The 23,702-nt window shown below is 36.7% G+C and overlaps 2 protein-coding genes across 4 annotated transcripts; both read left to right on the top strand.

Moving 5' to 3' along the window:
• Positions 1 to 238: 238 nt before the first annotated feature.
• On the top strand, positions 239 to 17,752 carry LOC117297728 (tyrosine-protein kinase receptor Tie-2-like). 3 transcript variants are annotated; one of them, XM_033780875.1, is made up of 16 exons: positions 239 to 573; positions 2,410 to 2,739; positions 6,635 to 6,892; positions 8,198 to 8,335; positions 8,771 to 8,920; positions 9,428 to 9,529; positions 10,222 to 10,346; positions 10,945 to 11,200; positions 12,115 to 12,225; positions 12,459 to 12,619; positions 13,513 to 13,626; positions 13,854 to 13,930; positions 15,702 to 15,742; positions 16,356 to 16,452; positions 16,967 to 17,063; positions 17,551 to 17,752. In XM_033780875.1, exons 1-16 carry the CDS (start codon positions 480 to 482, stop codon positions 17,620 to 17,622), a joined length of 2,223 nt encoding a protein of 740 aa, XP_033636766.1. In that variant the 5' UTR covers positions 239 to 479; the 3' UTR covers positions 17,623 to 17,752. The 3 variants fall into 3 exon arrangements, with proteins under 3 accessions (XP_033636766.1, XP_033636768.1, XP_033636767.1); XM_033780877.1 differs by lacking the exons at positions 15,702 to 15,742; positions 16,356 to 16,452; positions 16,967 to 17,063; positions 17,551 to 17,752 and adding an exon at positions 15,392 to 15,678; XM_033780876.1 differs by lacking the exons at positions 15,702 to 15,742; positions 16,356 to 16,452; positions 16,967 to 17,063; positions 17,551 to 17,752 and adding an exon at positions 14,618 to 14,872.
• Positions 17,753 to 20,154: 2,402 nt separating this feature from the next.
• On the top strand, positions 20,155 to 21,099 carry LOC117297811. The gene has a single exon (XM_033780958.1). It carries the CDS (start codon positions 20,287 to 20,289, stop codon positions 21,097 to 21,099), a length of 813 nt encoding a protein of 270 aa, XP_033636849.1. The 5' UTR covers positions 20,155 to 20,286.
• Positions 21,100 to 23,702: the final 2,603 nt, after the last annotated feature.

Below are 23,702 nucleotides of genomic sequence, written 5' to 3'. Positions count from 1 at the left end.
TTCACACATGCTTGCATTTTATACATGTTGAAGGAAGACCTAATAAATGAAAGAAACCGAACCTGAATAGGCCATAATAAATGCTGTTGATTGACTGAATCTAAATAGTTCCAACACCCACATGCCATAGTTTTGAACGCTTGACTAGCACCAATGAATAGCCCGTTGGGGTCAATGCATTTTCAGATATTTCTGGACTATTCTCTCCACAATCCACCTATACGGTTAGTAAGCCGTTCTTATTACCACCTTCACAGTACAGCAATATACCGTAGTATAAAACCAGAGTAAAGTTGGCATTGCTTTTACAACTTCTCAAATCAGATTAAAACAAATAGCCACAAATTGCACCCAGATTCGGCACTATCTATACTTTGTTCAGATGTTCAAGTAGTTTTTGTTTTTACCGAAAATCACAATATTTGGACAGAAGTATGTTTGTAAAGTGCACTTGATCGACTGATAAAATTTCGATAAGTATGGGAAGTCATTTCCGGGTTCACACTTGGAGAGGTATGGTGGATTGCTATTTTGCTTTTTTGATCGTGATGGCTGAATTAAACGCGCCCAAAGGTAAGTTTAAGATACATGAATCATTGTGAAGTTCTTAAACCCAATATGCTTAAACCGCACTTGCACCACACTAAATAAACATTTCCGTATCCTGCCACCACTTTCTCATGAAATAAGATTACATAATTTACTCAAATGAGATATTTTTTTGTGTAAAAAATAAGTGAAAAAGTGGTGGCATGATACAGAAAGTTTACCCAAATAGATATAAACCAACGTTAGGCAAATGCTAAGTGTTCGAAAATACTTCAACAGATATTTACGAAGTATCTCAACCTCTTGAAAACCAAGCAAACATTATTTTCAAACAGTTTTTCAATTTTGGAATTTTTGTTAATTACCCCAGAGAAAAACCCTATAAAAAAACAAACCAAAAACTACTTGCCCCCCAAAAAACGATTTGCTGCCGTCAGTTTGTGAAACACTTGTCAATTTCCCAAACCAAATATGACACACTTTCGAGCCTAATTTCTACATTATCCACCACGTCTCCTTTAAAGTTGAACCACAGAACCCCAAAAGCTTGGATTTAATTGCTTGACACCCAAAGTATCTGTGGGTCTACAAAACATAATAATACTTGGCGCATGAATTTTGACATAAACTGTGTGGTGCATCCCCAAGGTACAAACCCTTTGTGTATTAATACTTTTGCACTCTCAAAAATTTACTTCTACGATGAACTAAACTCAAAGTTTTACCTGAAGTTCACAGCGTTGCTTTTTCTTCATTCCTCGTTCTTGTTTCACATTTGTAATTTTGTTGTATCTTATTTGTTTCATATACCAACTTCAGCACATTTTTGTGTATGTTTTGTGGGCCTTTAAAGTTTGTTTTTGTTCTAATTGCGTCATGTGACCCGATAAATGGCGCGGCCTATAATATCTCTTCTTCTTCCAGGTACACAGAGTACCTTGTCCAGACCGTAAAGCAGCAATCTTCTGGAAAAACACCATGTGGCATTGGCAGTGCTACTATGCCCGTCCCGAGATGCGTTTCTCGTTTTGATGCGAAACTTGACCTCCCTGTGATGACATGAAGTCAGAAAACCGATCAAACGTTCACACACATTTTGTGTTTAAACACAACTTTGCACGTTAATTGCTTATCATACTTTCTCTGTAACTTTTCCTTACGTGCTTGCACACGTAAGGACAACATCAGAAGTGGTAATAGTATGGATAGTACTATGCTATGAGGGGCACACAGTTAGAATTATAGGTCCAATGTGATGTCTAAGTCATGCCCGAAGCGAAGCTGAGGGCATAGCCATGGTTTTGACATCCCCGAGGGCCTGTAGTTTTAACTATGTCCCGATTATTTAAGACACTGTTGGTAATTGTCAAAGACTGGTCTTCACAGTTGGTGTATCCCATGCATAAATTAACAAACGTGTGAACATTTTAGCTCAATCTGTCATCGAAGTTGCGAGATATTAATGAAAGAAAAAAAACACCCTTGTCGCACCATTGTCACACGAAGTTGTGTGTTTCGTGCCTGACTTCGAGACCTCCTGAGGTCTCGAAATCAAATTCGTGGAAAATTACTTCTTTCTCGAAAACTATACGTCACTTCAGAGGGAGCTGTTTCTCACAATGTTTTATACTATGAACCTCTCCCCATTACTCGTATCAATCAAGAAAGGTTTTATGATAAATATTTTGAGTAATTACCAATATTGTCCACTGCCTACGGAATAAAGATTATTCTAATCAACAACAGGTCGTCTGCGAAAAAAGGTCACGCCGTGACACAGAAAGCATTCATGTACATACATATTGTTGCCTGTTAACATTTTATTTTGTTTTAAAAGAAATATTAATGTCTCTGAATTAGGTGAGGTGCTACACTTGATGATGGCTTCCCCCATGTTGTACGACACAAACGCTTCTGGCACTACGACGTTCACCTGTTTTAGAAGCACACGTACACCGTTAAACAGTAGATCTCTGAATCTCGCCATTCAATTCTCAATACGATTTACTTCCAATGGAACAACAGATCAATCGTCGGGAACCCTAGTTGGTGAAACAAGTCAACCCAATAACAGACGTGCTCTGACGGTATCCAATAAAGCAACGTATGGCACCAGTGGGTTGTATTCTTGTGACGATCAAAACAATATGAACTCTTTTACACCTGCTGTGTACAGTATCACTCACACAAGTAAGTTTGTACCTGCTCTTATGCCTTCTTTTTTATGTAACTTTACTTGTGGTTCAACAAAGAAATATTGACTACAGCGGATCTGATGGACATAAAAATTGCTCCGATTTTTTAAATTTCTTTTACCCATACACCGATGTGTGTTAGCACTGTATACTCAGTACTTTCCCGAGTCCTGTGAAAAAATATCACAGGCATGTTACTCGGGTGGGATTCGAACCCACGACCCTTGCAATTCTAGAGCAATGGGTCGTATGAATAAAAAGTAGTATTTACTGACAAGTACTAGCAAAAAGTAAAAGCATAAACTTCCAAGTAGAAGCATTCAGTAAAAGCATCTTCTGAATTCCGTATGAATAAACCTATTTGTACAAATTTAAGAAAAATACTGCTGACGTACAACTGTACCGTAATTTTTGTAAAATCAGAAATAAGGTGCACAGGGATATTAGGCGTGCTAAAGCAGAATTTTTTAACACTAAAATTCACGAAAACAAAAATAACCCTAAAAAGCTGTGGCAACAGCTGAAATCACTTGGTTACAGCTATACACCCAGGGCTCAATCCAAAGTTGTCCTCAATATTGATGGTGATCTTTGCTTTAATTCTTCTGAGATTGCTGACCATTTTAACAGTTTTTTCACTACTGTCGCTTCCAAATTGGCAACCAAACTTCCCAATGGCACTAACAGTTTTGACACTGACTCTGTGATCTTCAAAAACCATTACACTGAAAAAGGAGTTACCTCCGATAGCTTCACATTATCTCCTATTCAAGAAGATTTTGTTTTTAATGAGCTGAAGACCCTCAACATCAACAAAAGCACTGGTCTCGACAACATCCCTGCCAGATTCCTGAGGGACGGGGCCATTGAACTAAAAAAAATCATCACTCACATTATAAACCTCTCCATCCTTTCCGGGGCTGTTCCCGACGATTTTAAATATGCCAGGGTTCAGCCATTGTTTAAAAGGGACAGTAAAACAGAAGTTAGCAACTACAGACCTATTAGCATTCTCTGTGTAGTTTCCAAAGTGCTTGAAAAGGCGGTTTATGTTCAGGTTGAAGATTATCTTGTGAAAAACAACATTTTGTACAATTTTCAATCGGGGTTTAGAGGCACATTTTCTACTGACACCTGTCTTATACATTTAACTGATCACATCCGTGTTCAAATGTCTCAGGGTAATTACACAGGAATGGTTTTGCTTGATCTTCAAAAAGCGTTTGATACTGTTGATCATGTTATTTTGTGTAAAAAACTTAAAGCCATGGGCATTTGTTCCATAGACTGGTTTAATTCTTATCTTAGCAACAGACAGCAGGTTGTCAATGTCAACAAAGTCCAATCGAAACCTCTGGCCGTGACATGTGGCGTTCCGCAAGGGAGTAAACTGGGACCATTGTTGTTTTTGTGTTACATAAATGACATGCCCAGCTGTGTTAAGTGTAAACTTAACTCCTTTATGCTGATGACAGTGCCCTACTTGTTTCTGACAAAGATCCTGCTGCTGTTGCTGAGATACTTAGTGCTGAACTAGATTCGTGTAGAAAGTGGCTCATTGACAACAAATTGTCTTTACATTTAGGCAAAACCGTGTCTATCCTTTTTGGTTCAAAAAACAAAATTAAGAAGGCCGATAACTTTAAAGTCTTGTGTGAAGGTAAACAAATTGAATCAGCTACGTCTGTAAAATACCTGGGGGTCTCATTTGATCAGCAGCTATCAGGGGAATTAATTGCCAACTCCATTATCAAGAAAACTGGTGATAGGTTAAAATTCCTTTACAGACAGGCTTATTTTCTTAACACTAAATCTCGTAAAACACTTTGTTCAGCATTAATCCAGTGTTACTTTGACTACTCATGCTCTTCTTGGTTTTCTGCACTCCCAGTCCATCTCAAAAACAAACTTCAAATTATGCAAAATAAAATGGTTAGATTTATTCTAGCCAAAGACTCCAGGGCCCACATAGGTCAAAAAGAACTTGACATAGCGGGCTTCCTAAACGTTAAAGACAGAGTCTCTCAACTAAAATTAAATCATGTGTATAGAATAACTTGTAATGCCACTCCTGATTATCTTCGTGACAACTTTATTAAGGTCTCTGATTTTCACCAGCACAACACTAGGACCAGTGATCTGAATTTTATAGTCCCAATCTCATTCAGCTCAATTAACAATACTTTTTTTGCTACCGCCATAAGAGAATGGAACAATTTACCTGCTAATATTAAAATGTCTACTAGTCTGCAACAATTTAAAAAACTAGTCAAATGCCACCTTGCCACAAAAGCCACCTCTAAGGAAGCATAGCTTGGGTTCCTTTTTGGTTTCAATTTGTTATATTATTTATCGATTTAATTTAATTTAACTTAATTTTTAATTTAAAATATTTGTTTTTCCTATTCTATTTATTTTTCTTGTGTTCTCTTGCTTTTTTTTCCCTTGAATCATCTTTTTGCCCTTGACTAGGTTCGTCTGTTTTTTGTAAGGACCCCAATGGAAATAAGTCTAAGTTATTGGCTTTTTTGGGCTATCCTTGGATAATTTTCTGCAGTATTTCTATCTTGTTTTTTTTTGGTCTTTTCTCCTGTTGTTAAGTACATGTTTGTATTTTGAGTATGTTCTTGCTGTATTTTTATCCGAATAAATTCAATCAATCAATCAATCAATCATTCTTTTACTGCAAAGTATTCACTTAATGCTTTGGAGTAAATACTTCTGATATACCATGGCTGAATGGCTCTTAACAAAAGGTTTCCGTTGTATTGCAACTCCCATTCACGTCTACGTACGCGCCCACACACACAGCTAAAGCATCATTTGATTTAATAGAAACATAGAAATCTTCAAGTCAGCCATGAGTTTTTTTTCTGACAACATTTTGATGAAGATGACTCAACTGGACACCCAGAATCAAAACGTTTTTGTTAAGGTTTTGAAACTTACAGTGCTATATAGAGAAGATGAGAGCTGGATATGAGCATAGCTATGTAATTTAAACTTAGAAGTTTTAATAGTAACACGAACAACATTCTATTGAAATGCATTTAACTGTTTAAAAAATTACCTTTTCTGAGCCTTAATGACCGAGGCATTCATTTCTGAGCCGAAGAATTGCTTTATATCTTTAAAAAAGCTTGCTTTACTGATACAAAACTATTTTTTTACAAACGGTTTTATTTTATCCTCAGCAAAAATATAAACAAACTTGTTTAAAAGCAGTTTGAGTTTGTGTGCTTTGTTTCTGTTGTGAAACACTGTGCATGTGTCTATTTAATATTTCAGTGATGTCTTTCATTTGGACTAAAACATTTATCCTGTGAGGAACATTCATAAACACCGTCATTTCTTCAGATAAGCCTTTTACTTCTGTGTCCAAGGTAGCTCTGGAGCTACCTTGAAAAATGACCAGTACTTACTAGCATTTTGTAGTATTTTCTCCTTTTTATTCATGTGAAAGTAAGTAAGTGCTAAAAAGAAAAGAATTTACTTTTCATTAAAAGTAGATACTTTTAGCATTTTAGTAAATACTTTCCAGTAAAAGATTTTACTTCCTTTTATTCATATGGATGGTAGTAAACACTTGAAATTTTCAAGTAAAAGAAAATACTAGTTTTTATGCATATGACCCAATGTCTAACCAACTAGACTACCGAGGTTGCCCGGCAGCTACAGGCAGTTCGAATCCTAACATCTATTATATCAAAAACAATAGTTTTATGTAGGTCTAAATTTATATAGGATTAAAACAATCAAATGGTTTTACAAACAATCAACGATTTTATTTACCATCGCACCGATGCATTTTCAAGTAAACATTATTATTCCGAACACATTTGAATTGTTTATTATTTTGGGAATCGTTTATGTTTTTGAATTCTCCCCAGGGAGAGGAAAGCTCAACGGATTTTACTTTAACTCCGGAACGCTTATAGTCAACGCTGGAGAAGACGTAACACTGCCAATGCTATCGACCGATGATAACGAAGTCTATTCGCAAGTGTTTCGGTTCAGGAGTAACACGTCACTGTCTTATGGGAACAAAATAAAAATAGCCTCCAATGAGGTTCAACATGGTGATGTTTACGGGGCGAGGCTAACAGGACCAAATGACACTGCCAGTTTGATCAGAATTATAGTAAGAGGTAAGTTCCTTGGTACTGGTTTTGGTTTCCTCCAGAAAACATCCTCTATAGAGATCTTGGCTATGTTCCGTACGTTAAAGTCACCTGGAAGTGGTATGTTGTCAAAATAAAGCTTTTGTCACTAAAATATGTGTTTTGATGAGTGGAATATGAATAAACAATTAACTAAGGTTTAAAAAATTAGTTTCCATGTTATTTACAAATTTGGAAAAAAGCCCGACCTGAGAGGGCGCTGTTCGTGACGTCAATCGAGGCGCGATGAATCGCATGCAGTGCCAACACAAGTTAGTGACGCTTGGCACAAGCTAAAAACATGCCCTCAAAGTTGAAACAATACCTGATTTTGTTTCACGTTTGGCAAATGCTCCTTCAGTTTCGTTACGTCTTTCAGGTATCTTCTTCCACTTCCCCACTAGCTGGAAAAAAATTGTTGGTATAGCGTCATGTTTAAGAAAATAATTTTTCTCTTCATGTCAAAATGTGAAGTGTATTCCGCATTCTCGAAGCACGACGGCTCGAAGTGTTTGCTGCACAGCGCTGGAAAAGACGTCGGACCGGACCACTTTGCAAACTGACCCCATCTTTAGTTGTTTTGCTGCAGCAATACACCTGGTCGACATTGCCGGAAAAAATGCAAGAAAAAACCTTTTTCGAAACGTACAAACTCACGACTAGGACTTGAATGTACTTGCACGTACGTGTATTCGATGTTCGATCGAGACAAAGTCTGCCTCGATTGACGTCACAAAATGGGTATAGGCGGAGTCACCCCACACAACTTTGTTTTATTTTTATTTACATATAAATCGTTAAAAACAACAATTACTCAAAACATTATTTTATTGTTCAGAAACATAATACTCTAATGTTTGAAGAAAAAAAGTTCTATTTCCAGGTGACTTTAACTAGTTGGTAGTAGTAATTTATTATTATTTATTTATTTCCTCAAAACCTCAAAAACGGAGAAGATAATAAGAGTTATCAAACATACAGTACAAGGGACAGACACGTAAATAAAGAAACAGGATAACCCTGACACTCTCGGACGACCCCGGACCAAATTGAAAAAGTATGAAACAAAAGGATTGTAATGTGGGTATCTCCACACTACAGGGTCTGGTTTTTGGCTTTGTCTACACCCATTTAGTTCAATTTGACAGGTTGTATGTTCCGTATAGGGACTGTTTAATTGTCTGAGAGGAGCTAGGATTGTCCTGTCTTCTAGATAGTTTAAAGAAGTATAAGTATTGTAATGTTATGTTCGGAAAACTCAAAAGCATTCAATTTTTTAATTGTTGTTTCCAGTTTGTTCGGCTGGTAGATGGGGTCCACCAAACTGTACAGATGAATGCGCTCATCAATGCTACAATGGAGGAGTGTGTGATGATAAAACAGGTCAATGCATCTGTGCACCAGGATTCAGCGGGACAAACTGCTCCAATGGTGAGCTATAGACAAATCTATAATTCACTGTGGAATTTAACTTTCGTTGAATTAAGATTTTAAAAAAAGCATCAAGTATGTAAAGACACCCTCTTAGATGTAAAATGTATGTCTTCATGTGAAATATCGCTTCAAAAATAATCTAGGCAAGACTTAAACTTTCTTCAACTACCTTTAAAGACCTAGGCTGCTTCAGCTGGAAATATTCCTTAACAGTTTTCTGGTAAGTAGAAGTGAGCAGGCAGTCACAACAAATTAATGGTGCTTGTGAAATGGTTTGGCTAATAACCTTATTATTGTAAGCATATGTCGTTCTTAGCATATTTTTTTGGAGCAGCCCTGCGAAGTTGGGTCCATTGTGTCATAATTTATGTACCTAACAGAAAGTTACTCCAAAGTGTTGAAGGTTGTGTTTGATTTTTTGTTCTTCTGAAGCTTGCGGTAAACATAAATTCGGGTGGAATTGTGAATTTGAATGCGGACCAAACCACACTGTTGAGAGTTGTACCGGGACACAGTTCAGCTTGTCAGATCCCTATGGATCCAGCTGCATCTCTGGATACTCAGGCAGAGACTGTGATACAGGTAAGAATCCATCACTAGCTGCATGGGTATTCAGTTTGGTTTACCAGATCCCTATGGATCCAGCTGCATCTCTGGATATTCAAGTCAAACCTGTGTGACAGAGTTAGGTTCATGTGACTCATATAATATTTCAATTTGGAAAGATAGTCATTTTCAAGTAGAACTACTACTAATAATAATAATATTTATTCAGGCAAGCACATTTACAAGCACATGTACATACATTACAAATATTTAAGAAAACGAAGTAAAACAACAGTGGTGTGCCCAGGAGAGCATAAGAGTTAAAAAAAAATAACTTTCGCCAAAAGGCGTATGTCTCCTATATCTCAATAAATACATTAACAAAGCACAGAAGTTTGCACTTAAGTTTGTAACAAATCTACAGTTAATAGATTCGTAACGAGTCTGCAGTTGAGTGTGAGTCCTACAGTTTCATCAATAGAGTGGCATCACAGAAATAGTTTAATTGAATATACTTATTTGCTGTACTTTTCCCTTGAATAGAATGTCTTAAAGGAACGTATGGTGCAGGATGTACACAGACATGTAACTGTCGTGGATCCAATACATGCGATAGATATACCGGTGGGTGTATCGATACAGGAGGTAAGTATCATCTTAAGTTTTCTATTTGTGGATCCCTGAGAAAACTTCTTTCTTAATGTTTTCCTGTACCATACCTTCAAAGATCATTTGAAATGATTTGCAGACAGAACTCCTTGTTGAAAATTGCTCCTTTTCATACCTTCAAAGATCCTTTCAAATGGTTGCAGACAGAATTCCTTGTTGAAAATTGCTCCTTTTCCCTGTGGAGACGTATTGTTGTTCCTTTTGTCTTAGGTCTCCATAGAAGGAAAAATAAAGACATAAAGTCCAACATTATTATGTCTTCACAATTCAGTTAAATTATTCAGCCGAGTTCAAGATTGTACAAGAGTGCATGATTAATAATAGACTTGCAACCACATAGCTCTAAGCTATTACAGTATTTAAGTTCGACTGTATTTAAGTTCGACTGTATTTATTGGCTTCACAACCAGAATTAAGAAATTTAATAAAAGACAAAAACAAATTAAGAATAGGGTGAGTGTCGTAATCGAGTAGAGAAATTAAGCGCAACTTTATGAAAAGTTTACTTTCATGGAAGAACAACAACTGAATGTATGTCTTTGAACTTTTTAATTCAGCGCCATGTTGTGTTTTATGGAGTTCTTCTCCGACTTTGACCACTCTGTAGGCTAAATATTATTGTTGAAATCTCTTTTTTACTTTATACAAAACCTTTTTATGTTTTACAGCAACAGTTGAACCGTACCCTTACATCCTGTTGATAGTAGTCAGCAGTGTTTCTGGTATCTTTGTCATTGTTTTATTATTGGCGTTAATCAATGAATGTTGCCATCGCCGTGGCAAAACATCATCGGTAAGTTGCATGACTCGGTGTTCGTTTGTTTATTATAAGCCTTTTCAGGTATGAACGGGAGCTTTGTGTATTCTTTCATTTCAGATTTGTTTTCATACAGAAAACAAATTTGTTGTACAATTTTAAATATTTTCTTTGCGTTTTTGTTTTGCATCACGTGATTATGTCACGTGAAATCGTATATACTTGTATAGGCTATCTGTAATCTTTACTATCTTGTTTCTTGGTGAGTGCTATACAATGGCATTATTTGTGGATTGTTTGTTTTGTGGTATTGATGTAGTTGTTTTGTTATTGGTGTTGTTTTTATTGCTGCTGCCGTTGTTGTTGTTGTTGTTATTGTTGTTGTTGATGTTATTGTTGTTGTTCATATTGATGTTGTCATTGTCATTGTCATTGTCATTGTCATTGTCGTCGTCGTCGTCGTCGTTCTTGTTCTTGTCCTTGTTCTTGTTATTGTTGTTTTTGTACTTTTTGTTTTTGTTGATGAATAATTAGCTTTATAGTTTCAAAGCAAGAGCGAAAGAAATAAACACAAATTTTAAAAATTAGCAACAACTAAACAGTGTTCGTTGCCCGTTTCTTTCTTACTAAACAGGCTACGGTTTCTAACACGGAGATGCGTGATCAATCTCGGCACGTCCCTTCGCCAATCCTTGCTCACCATGACACAGCAAACCCATATACAAACTTTGCCGTTGGTATACCCTCGTGGGCCATGCAGCATTACGTGGATAGGGAGTTTGTGCACTTTGGTAGCGATATATTTTCAATTGGTAACTTTGGGGAAGTGACTGGTGGATCTGTGACTAAAAACGGGACAGTTTACGAAGCTACCATCAGCAGACTCAAAGGTAAACAACGAGCAAACTTGACTAATTGACCTTTAAACAATAGGAATATACCAGACTATGTTTTTCCGTACATACTCTTATAGGTTAACTAAGCTGGAGGTAAACTATAGTTCACTACAATAAGGAAGTTCTCTTTTAATAAGTCAAAATGTAAACTAGTCTAACGATGCATATAAAGCTGTCGAAAACACACCAAGTGTTTTCGTTTTAAATACTATCTTTAGTGGATCTTATGGTAACCGTTTCAGGTTTTATATATTTTGTTTTCTGTAATTGTGATCGACTGCTTACATTTGTGGGATCTTTGTTAAAATGCTATAGTTTTTCTTATTATCAATATTGTTCAGCGCCTGGGAGCATTTTTGCAATGGATTTGTCGCTTATATAAATGTTTTTTATTTTTTATTATTATAACTATATAAAGGGCGCCATTTTGTATCTGCATGAATTAAGCTCGTCGAGAGATAGGAAGTGCACCTGCGGCTGAACATAATCGGGATATAATTATAATGTATACTGTGTCTATATTATTCAAAGGCATGCACTCTATTGAAAGGCATGCACTATAATGACCCCTTTAGCATGTTACAACTGTGTGGACCAATAGGTCGCTGTCCGAGGTAAAGTTATCCAAGTCTGTATATAGCCGTGTACAGGTCTTGCCAATCTGGGCACCACAACAAATTACTTCATTGTCTGTGGTTCCCCTCAGTCGCAGTATGTGTATAGCTAGGATGATATCCCCACTTCTTCATACATCAGGATAAAAGTGTCAGTACTTAAGGTGCAAATTTGGTTCAAAATATAGTGCGCCACCAATAGCCTTTCATTATGCAGGTTTAGCAACAACGTATTGTTTTGGGCTGTGTTCCGAGTAAACTTTCTGTCTCCATTATGATTTGATTTTACTACAGCAACTGCATCACCAACAGATAATGATAAATTTATGACGGCATTTGGGTCCATGACTCGGGTTGGTAATCATCCCAACTTGGTCAACATCCTTGGACTCTGCACACATGATGGTGAGTGACGGTCAAATTCAGAATAACCCGGTCGATTTTAAGTACAGGCGATATCAATATTTATTCTAGGGTGAATTTTGACTCGAGTAACTTTTTGAGTCCAGTGTCTTTAACTGCTCGGTCTCGACACTTCACAACAGACCAAATAAAGAACACTTTTTAAGGGTATTACAGTAACTTGCGATGTTGAAGCACTTGAATACATGTCTGTATTCTTCCCAAACTCTGAACAGATGACTTGTGCGTAGCTCTTGAGTTTATGCCATACGGTAACCTCCGATCTCACTTGAGACAATCCCGCTTAGCGCCCACAGGAACTTTCCCATCTTCTGAGACGCTGCTTACATTTGCTCTGGATGTGGCCAAAGGAATGCAGCATCTTGCTACGAATAAGGTAATACTATTTCTGACTCTATGAGACTCCAACAAATGTGTTCACATTGGTGTTGTTTTTGCATATGAATTATGAAATTTAAACAATGATATGCAGTCAGTCTCCATTGTACGTTGTAGTATATAAATTAAAATTTTGCATTCAGACTGTATTTGAGCCGTGTATCATCACACGCCCAACTTTCGTTCTTTTACTAACAAAAACGTTCTGTATTTCTCATTAGATTTGGAAAGAGTGTTTACAATACATTAAGCTCGGCATAGATTGGCAATTTATAACTTGATATAATTTCAGACTTTTTCTTCAATAGGCTTACGTACCTTTCTAGCTTATCCGTAAGTCTTTATGCTTAGGTTATATCTTGATCCAAATGTCCGTGTGCTTGTTCTTTGTTTTGTTATGTGTTAAGTCTGTCCAAGGCATCTCGCCACATACCTAGTCTTCAGAGACGATGCCTCCACACACACCACTGTTATTAATTTCGCTTCTTACATCCTTTTGTTAATTCAGATGACAAAAGTTTATGTATTCTGTTTACTTTTATTATACATATTATATTTATAATGAGTAGGAGAGATGGCCTTAGCTTTCGATCCAAACCGGACCTTCTTCAGAGGCATGAACATGTACAAACAATCAAATACAAACAAATACATATCAATTTATATAAAAAAAAGGGAAAGGGGATTAAGGGAAGGATCCAGAAAAAGGCGGGAAAATTATAGCAAATTAAATTATATTTAGCTATATATTTTTCATTTTGTATGAAAATAAATTTGATGTTGAATTAAACTGAAAACTTGATAGGCCGATCAGTACCTTGGAGATATCACTTGCTTATTGGGACTTTCTTAGGCGCTATAAAAAATAAAGTTGTTAATATTATTCCACAGATAGTTCATCAAGATTTGGCGGCAAGGAACATCCTTCTCAACGGAAATCTGGTTGCCAAAATCTCTGATTTTGGTTTGTCACGTGTCGAGAACACCTACCTGGATGCAACAACGGTAAATCTTGCTATCTATATGTTGTACGTGTTGTGCATTTAGTAAGGCATAGACCTACACATGAAACTGACAAATATGAAGTGTAAAACTGAATGGATTTCTTGTTGAAATTAGTTGATAAAACCTATATTATGTTTATTATTATCATTCGTGGATTCACATTTTAGGCTCCCTAGTTTTATTCACCTTTGAAAAACTTTAACTAATAAATAATGTTGCCGAATTAGTTTCAGAAAAGAGTGTCATTTCGCTGGAAGCCACTGGAGGCACTAAACACTGCTAAACACTCATCAATGACCGACGTGTGAGTACAATTTGTTTACCATTAATCCTATAACTATATCCAAGCCATTCAATGTGCATGTCTCGTGCATAACGAAACCGTGTAAACAACTTGAACAAAGACTAACTAATCTGTTCAGTCGGTCTATAACGGCATTTTAGCAATTTTATACAGGCCTGCGTAACGCTCAAAGGGTCATTAAAATAATGCATAGGCCCTATGCATTTTTTTGATATAAACAAAAATTAAATACTGTTGTTTTTTCTTGGAAACGCATTTTTCTTTTTACCAAACAAAATAATACTTTGAAGACCACTCTTGATCTATAAACCCCAACCAGGAAAAAAATATTATGCACCTGTACGAAATCCTTACACTAAGAACCGAGTTCCAAGCAGACGATATACTTCAATGAAATCATATCTGTGAAGTTTCTAATATTAATAATACGATCTACCATTTAAGTATTTCGGACTTAATATACTGGTTATTTGCACTGTCAAGGTCAAAAATAGTATTTGAAGATTCTCCAAAATCGACGTTAACAATGACGTACTGCGAGTGCTGCAATTATAAATTAGAGTCAAGAAATTATCAAGGTACTAATAAGGGTTATGTTGAATCGCAAACAACTTGTTCTAGATCTATGAAATGTTATAAACCACGTGTTTTTATTGGTATTGTTTTTCATCTCGTTTGCTCCATTAGGTGGTCCTTTGGGGTTCTTCTGTGGGAAATTGATGAATTTATCAAGGTTCTAATAAGGGTTATGTTGAATCGCAAACAACTTGTTCTAGATCTATGAAATGTTATAAAGCACGTGTTTTTATTGGTATTGTTTTTCATCTCATTTGCTCCATTAGGTGGTCCTTTGGGGTTCTTCTGTGGGAAATTGATGAATTTATCAAGGTTCTAATAAGGGTTATGTTGAATCGCAAACAACTTGTTCTAGATCTATGAAATGTTATAAAGCACGTGTTTTATTGGTATTGTTTTTCATCTCATTTGCTCCATTAGGTGGTCCTTTGGGGTTCTTCTGTGGGAAATTGATGAATTTATCAAGGTTCTAATAAGGGTTATGTTGAATCGCAAACAACTTGTTCTAGATCTATGAAATGTTATAAAGCACGTGTTTTTATTGGTATTGTTTTTCATCTCATTTGCTCCATTAGGTGGTCCTTTGGGGTTCTTCTGTGGGAAATTGATGAATTTATCAAGGTTCTAATAAGGGTTATGTTGAATCGCAAACAACTTGTTCTAGATCTATGAAATGTTATAAAGCACGTGTTTTTATTGGTATTGTTTTTCATCTCATTTGCTCCATTAGGTGGTCCTTTGGGGTTCTTCTGTGGGAAATTGATGAATTTATCAAGGTTCTAATAAGGGTTATGTTGAATCGCAAACAACTTGTTCTAGATCTATGAAATGTTATAAAGCACGTGTTTTTATTGGTATTGTTTTTCATCTCATTTGCTCCATTAGGTGGTCCTTTGGGGTTCTTCTCTGGGAAATTGATGAATTTATCAAGGTTCTAATAAGGGTTATGTTGAATCGCAAACAACTTGTTCTAGATCTATGAAATGTTATAAAGCACGTGTTTTTATTGGTATTGTTTTTCATCTCATTTGCTCCATTAGGTGGTCCTTTGGGGTTCTTCTCTGGGAAATTGATGAATTTATCAAGGTTCTAATAAGGGTTATGTTGAATCGCAAACAACTTGTTCTAGATCTATGAAATGTTATAAAGCACGTGTTTTTATTGGTATTGTTTTTCATCTCATTTGCTCCATTAGGTGGTCCTTTGGGGTTCTTCTCTGGGAAATTGTAACGCTTGGTAAGCTGCTTAACTTACATCCGGGTTTAAACACATCCGGGTCCCTCGGGGTCAAACCCATTTCTGGGTCAGTACAACCCGTAGTAATGTGTGTTAAAGGCACTGGACACTATTGGTAATTACTCAAATATAATTGTTAGCATAAAAACTTACTTGGTTGCGCTGAGCAATGGAGAGCCTTTGATAGTATCAAAAATTGTGATAAACGGCTCTCCCTGTGAAGAAACGTTGTTTTTGAGAAAGAAGTTGTTTTCTCACTAAAATATTTGAATTGAATTCGATACTTCAGCTGTGGTTTCTGTAATAAAAATTGGTTGGACTTACTCAGTTTGATGACACAAATGACTGGACAAAGACACACATTGAAGTTACCTGAACATCGCCATGTTGGGACCTGTATTGTCATAAACACAACAGGTCAATGGTCACTATGACGTTTGGACACGTCAACAGTCTCGAATCCAAGGCATCTGAAAGCATGCACGCAACTTGTGCGACCATAGTGTTTTTTCTTCCATAATTCTCTCGCAACTTCGTAGACCAAATTGGGTTTAAGTTTCTCATGAAGCATTGTTTTTTTAAATCCAACATTTTGTGTGTGTTTCCCTTAAAGGTGCAACACCGTACTCAGATACCCCAACTAGTATGCTAGTCTCGAAGTTGAAGTCGGGATATCGCTTGCCTAATCCCAGCTACTGCTCACCAGATATGTAAGACAAGCAATTGGAGACTTTAGAACGCTAGGTGGCAGCAGAATATGACCGTATTCGAATTTGCGGCTATCCGAATTGGCGGCTACGGCTAAGTTTCCGCGTCATTATGCGGTGAGGTATAGGACGTCCTGGCAACACCCTTAGCAAGAGCCGTAGCCGTAGTTGTAGAAGCCGATTCGAATACGACCTTCCAGGTCAAATTTTCATTGTTTGCGTAGTTCTGAGGATGCAAACATTACCGAGAACAATGGATTTTACCTGGCATGTCTGCTGCCACCTAGCATCCAAAAAGTCACACATAAAGTAAAAGTAGGACTCGTCACTCCGTCAAATTGCTTTTAAATAAACATGTACATAATTATATGGACTGGCGATGAGGTCACGTCCACCTACCCTCAATGGACTGTTTTTAGTCACTGTTCACTAATTCATTTTGCGGTTTTGATGTGATGATTTCACCTTACCAAAATGTGCTAACCCATGAAATGTTAACCTTTTCTTATCACCTAAGATATGAACTGATGCAGCGGTGCTGGAATGTGACCCCTCATGATCGACCCAAGTTCCGTAAACTGGTGGAAATTCTATCCGTGTGCAAGACACTAAAGGTACAGTGGATTCCAAATATCATTTATCGATATTTTTTAAGATTTGTGTTTTTGCTGGGTTGTTTATAACGTGACGTTAATTACTCACACCTACATTAACATATACGTGTAAATAACCAGTAGGCCTAATTTATTACTGCCATCATGTAATAAATGTTTATTGAATTGATTTGAACTATCTTTCTAAAACCAGAGCTAAATTTCAGAGCTGCTTAAGGTAGCTATTTAGCAACAAATGTTTGTTTAGCTGAATAAAGTGAACAGCTAAGGTGCTATGTCACCTAATGACTGTGCGGTTTGTGGCTGGTATCCCGCTCATTTCTGCTCAGCGGGAAATTGTTAAGCAACATTTTGTGTTTAAGCAGCTTGTTGAAATTGAAGAATCCAGGTGGTTGTTTTGAGGTTTTTTTCTAGAAAATTTGATGAGACGTATTATACCGGAAAGAAATAATGCATACAATTTATATTTCAATATTTATCATTTCAGAATTACATACGGCTGTCGTCCACCCATGGTGCGAAGTTTTATGAGATATGTCCAGAGCTCGATGATAACTAAGAAGGGGTAATTGGTGCGTGCAGACATGGTTCCCGACCGTAGTAGTTCTGTACGTATGCATCATACCGATCAGGTACCCAGACGTAGTGTACGGGGCCAGACTACACATTTTCTCCTCAAATATCGCGCCTCGATTGACGTCACGAACTGCGCCCTCTCAGGTCGGGCCTACTCTTAAATTTGTAAATAAAACGAAAACAATTTGATTTTTTAACCTTAGTTAACTATTATTTTATTCATATTCTACTCATCAAAACACATATCTTTGTGACAAAAGCTTTATTTTGAAAAAAAATACCACTTCCAGGTGACTTTAATTATAAAGTGCACTAACAATAACCGTCTCAATGCGCTGGCCATTGGGCCAGTAACATCCCTTTAATATTTCTCAGCTCCCTATGGGCCCGTACATAACCTGGGCAACCGTAGCGCATCAAAGGCTTTTTCATACACAATATCAACCTCTATCCTCGCAGGTACCCATTGTAACATCCCCTGGGTGAAGAAAAGCAAATTGTTATAGTAAAGTGTCTTGATCAAGGCATAAACCATTGACTTTAATTTTGCATGAGTTTGCAATGAGTGTTCCATGCCAGCAAGAGACCATTTGAAGGATGGCTAACGGTAGATGCAGTGAATTATCCCGGACCGTAGAGCGCTCCGGGGGTCACTCGGGGTCGTATTTCTAATCTAAACAGGCATCACCGATACCAAAGCGCTGTACATGTATATGGGGTGTACATAAAACACCGAATAATAATTTTATCTCTGAAGTAAAAATAATAACAATCTGTAAATACTTTACACTTATTTTCATTTCCATAGAAGTGAACTCACCCCTATATTTACACAGAATATGTTACGGTTTTTCAAAAGAAGAATATTTACGCAGTATATGTTGACTTTAATTTTGTACGAGTTTGCAATAAGTGATCCAGGAGAGACCATTAATTTGAAGGTATATGGCTAACAGTAGATGCAGTGAAATACCCCGGACCGTTCCATTCTGGAAAATACAGCGCTCCGGGAATTACCGGGGGTCGTAGTTTTAAATATAAAAAATCATCACTCGAAGCAGTCAATATTTGTATACCATATTATGGGATGGTGCATAATACACAACATAATAATTGATGTTGTTAAATTTGCATCGGGGATAAAGAATATTAGTTTTTGTTTTTGGTTTTTACCCATATACACCGATGTGCGTAGCACTGTATACTCAGTACTTTCCCGATTCCGGTGAAAAAAAATCACAGGCATTTTACTCTGGTGGAATAGTTTTATCTCTAAAGTAAAAACAATGAAAATGTGACATACTTTACACTTATTTTCATATAGAAATAAACTATATGTACACAGAATGTTACGGTTGTTGGCCTAATATGTTTTTACATTGATACAATATCAACAAAATATATATAAATGAGGCCTATATTTGTGTTTAGGAGCCTACTGAATATTTTGTTTTAATTTTATATAAATAAAATAACAAAACAAATACACTGTAACAAAGAGTTGACATTGAATGTTTTTTTATAGTTTCCATTTTAACCCCGTCTTCCGTGATGTTGGATTTGGTTTGGTATGAATTTGCCTTTTAAAATAACATTTTTTTTTTAATCGGACTAACTTTCGGAAAAATCTAAATTCTGCGTCAGATCTAAATGGGAGTTATTTTGGAACTGACCAAAAAATAAATCAAGACCCACGGGACCCTTTTATCCGGCTCAATTCCGTAACCCTGATGATTGTGAAATGTGCCCATACCGCAGTTTGCGCTTTCCACAGTGGTCAGGAGATCGTAAGAGTCACTTATTTGGTGAGATGAATCTGGGTGTCAGCTCCGATGCTACAAAGGCTCTTTTGTTGTCATGACTAATGCTGGCGTGGCGGTCGGGGCACCATACCCACGAAAAACAGCAGGCTGCCATATCAAATCGATGATGTCATCATCAGCCAATCACCGTGCAGGAAAACCATGCTGTCTAATTTTTGTTGTTTTTTTGGGAACTGATAGAAGGTGCGAGGACTGCCTAGAAAGAACTTAGGAGATGATCTTCCCGTTCACAAATAAGTGGTTATACAGGTATGCCTATAGACTTGTTCCAAGTCTGTGATCGTGGCTTTATTCTACCGATAGCCAGTTTACTGAAACAGCGCCCTATTGTTCATTAGCCTATTATTATGGAAGTTTCATATTAATGTGGGAGAGTTTTTGCGTGACTGATGCCGATAAAATAATAAGCGCGATCTCAGACTTCTTGAAATCAAGTCTATAGTCTACACTCGTGCACAACAACTAGAACTATACCAGTATTGAAAAAATGTGAACAATAATAATATATATGTAGTTTAATCATGATTTCGAAATGGCTCAAGTAAACTGGAATTCCCCGACTTGCTTTGTTCTCAGAAAAATGACGTAGGCCTATGGGAGCTCAAAGTTCGCGTGCATAATGCCTTCTCAATACATGTAAATGATATTATGCACACACACTGGTTTACATTCGTGCATTTATTCACAACTAATCATGTGTGACCATTTGCAAACGGTGAATGAATTATGATCAGAATGTAATACTGTGTTATGGCACCAGTGTATGGTATTTTCACTTATTAAAACCGTATTGCAGTGGATAGATAGTAACAAACAGCCCGGAAATGGTGGAAGGAAGCCTTCGTTCGTTCGAGCCATTGGCCTACCACGTCAACAACGTTGGTGATCTGAACACAGAAACAGTGATCGCCCACAGGGACAAGGATACTGACTCCATCAAGAAACTTCTCTCCACGGGAGAGAGAACCGACTACGATGTCTTCATTTGCGTGAACAAGGACTGGCACGCGTTCGTGATGTGCGTTCCAGCAAACGCCCCTACGCCTAGTAGCGACCCATTGGGCGTCTTCAAAGACATCCCAGATGACCCCTTCGCTATCCCCAGCCAGTTGTTCGTTTGGGAGACTGAGCTGTGCTTCGAGTCGGTGGAGCAGAGGATGTACAAGATTCACCACAAGATGAAATATTTTAGTGAGATAAAGGGACGTATTGAGAGGACATTCTACATTCATAGATTCAAACAGTTAACAATTCACGGAATCCAGCTTTCAATTCTGAGGGCTTCTCCCAGGCGCTACAAAGTCCTTCTGGATGACTGTGTTGAGTTTGCCAAGACAATGTGTTATGAGCTACTCTCATTCTGCAGTAATGCCAGAGAAATTGAATCTGCAGTGGAGACACGCCTGAACGAGGCCTCCGGGTCTGGCTTGAGTGTTGAGAAGTTGTCTCGAAGGGTGAAAAGTTCTGCACGCTTGGGAAACTCGTTTCTTGGTGGTATGGACATGTCAACCTTTCTTGGTGGGAGATGGGGTGTTGGGGCATACTTGGCAGTGTTTTTTACATTATATACTGTTGTGTTATCTGCTGGTGTTTGTTACTTGGTTTTGTATTTCAGTACGACCAGCTGTACCAAATAGATTCACAGAAATGTTATTTCAGGAATTACATTTAATTTTCTCCATTCATCTTGAAGGGATCCCTGAGCCCCGTTAAAGTAATTTATAAAAGTGGTAATTCTTGTATTTTGTGAGAAAGTGGTGTTTTTGTTATGTTAAATTGAACCAGGTTGAGCGAAATTATTTCTAATGCTATTTTAAAACTTGTTTTTCAATGTGTTTGTTTGTCATTTATATGTAGAATTGATATTATTGTACACTTATGATTTTTTTGTAATTATCGATACACAATCAGGCCCCAACCCCAAGGTTTTGAAAACCTAGAAGCCGACGACGTGTGTCAAAAGACAATTTTTTGACGTCATGTGTTGGAGTTTGCTTTGTTAAACCTCACGATGTTAAGAAGGTATTTAAAAAATCGAGCTCCCACATACGAAACATGAAAAGCACCAGAGAAAGGTATACCTTTGTTGAAAACATTTTAAATTAATTTCAGCAAAGATCGCCTGTTGCCGTTTTCGCTCAAGCAACTAGGCCTGGACACTATGGATACTATTGATAATGACTCAAAATAATTATTATCATAAAACCTTAGTTGATAACGAGCAATGGGGAGCTGTTAATGTTTAAAAAAAAAACACTGTAAGAAACGGCTCCATCTGAAGTAACGTAGTTTTCGAGACAGAAGTAATTTTCCACGAATTTGATTTCGAGACCTCAGATTTAGAATTTCAGGTCTCGAAATCAAGCATCTGAAAGCACACAACTTTGTGTGACAAGGGTTTTTTTTTTTTCATTATTATCTTGCAACTTCGACGACCAATTGAGCTCAAATTTTCACAGGTTCGTTATTTTATGCATATGTTCAGATACACCAAGTGAAAAGACTGGTTTTTGACAATTTTTATTACCAACAGTGTTCAGTGTCTTTAATAATAAAATACTTCAGCTGAAGCCTATTGTTTCTACATGAAATCACACAAAGTAGCCTGGATGCAGCAGAAGTGTTTTTTCTTTCATTATTCTCTTGCAACTTTGATAACCAATGAGCCCAACATTTTCACAGGCATGTTATTATAATTATGTTTGGATACACCAACTGAGCTGGGTTTTGACAATTATTATCAAACGTGCTTCAATATCACCGACCCTATTAAATTGCCACCCGCTCGAAGCTGTCAAGAAAACGAAAGCAACATGATTGAAACACACACAATCAGACAATGGTAATACAAGAACCGCTTCAAAATGAAACATTGCATTGTTACATCCGGCGATGAAAATTAATGTCACTTTTACTTTCAATTAAGTATAAGTTATTTTGTATTTGCTCTATTTTTGACGTACATTTTTTATTATCTTACCTGTAAATGCACCGTACACTATTTGGTAACTAAACTAAAAAATGAATTTTAGCATAAAAAGTAACTGGTAATAAGCAGAGAGCTGTTGATACTATAATTAAAGTCACCTGGAAATATAATTTGTTTTTCTTTCAAACATAAGAGTATAATAATGCTTACGAACAATAAAACTATTTTTTTAGTAATTGTTTGTTACGATTTATATGTTTAAAAACTCCGCCTACCCTTTTTGTGACGTCATGCAAAGTACATGTACGTCCAAGTCGTGAGTTGGTACATTTCAAAAAGTGTTTTTCTGCATTCAGCAGCAATACACCTGGTCGGCATTGCCGGAAAAAACGTTTTTTTTTTTTTTTTTTAAACGTACAAACTCACGACTTGGTCCGTACATGTACTTTGCAATTGTGTTTACTCTACGCATTACAGGCAAAGTCTGCCTCGATTGACGTCACGAACAGCGCCCTCTCGGGTCGGGGTCTACTCTTAAATTTGTAAATAACATAAGAACTGATTTTGTATAACCTTAGTTAACTGTTTGTTCACATTCCACTCATCAAAACACATTATATTAGTGACAAAAGCTTTATTTTGAAAAAAATACCACTTCCAGGTGACTTTAAATGCACCGTACACTATTGGTAACTAAACTAAAAAATGAATTTTAGCATAAAAAATAACTGGTAATGAGCAGAGAGCTATTGATACTATAATCAAACATTGTGAGAAACGGCTCCCTCTGAAGTTACGTAGTTTTTTTAGAAAAAGTTAATTTCTCACTTAAAGGATTCATCGGGTACTTTTTCAAAATTTCCACAGATTTACATTAAACTTACAGGGTTTGAAGATAATGATAGTGGAAAGCTTCCCTTCAAACATTATTAACTAAGGTTGTGTAGTTTTTGAGACCAAAATTATTTTAGCATGTAAAATCCCCTTAACCAGTTATGATATTATACCAAAACCATAGCATAACTGGTTAATACGATTTTACATGCTAAAACTGAGACGAAAATTATTACTTTTACTCATTTCTCAAAAACTACAGCACCTCAGTAAGTAAAATTTCAAGGGAAGCTTTCTAATATCACAATCTTCAAACTGTGTATAAGTTTAATGTAAATCTGTGGACATTGTTTTTTTTGTTAGGAAAAAGTACATAATAATACCCTTTCAATTCAAATAAAAGACTCCAGCTGAATATATTATTATAGGCATCTGAAAGCATACAAATTGTGGAACAAGGTGGTGTTTTTATTTCAT

The sequence above is a fragment of the Asterias rubens genome, chromosome 12, assembly GCF_902459465.1.
Source record: "Asterias rubens chromosome 12, eAstRub1.3, whole genome shotgun sequence".
NCBI lineage: Eukaryota > Metazoa > Echinodermata > Asteroidea > Forcipulatida > Asteriidae > Asterias > Asterias rubens.
This window is presented reverse-complemented; position numbering and strand designations above follow the sequence as displayed.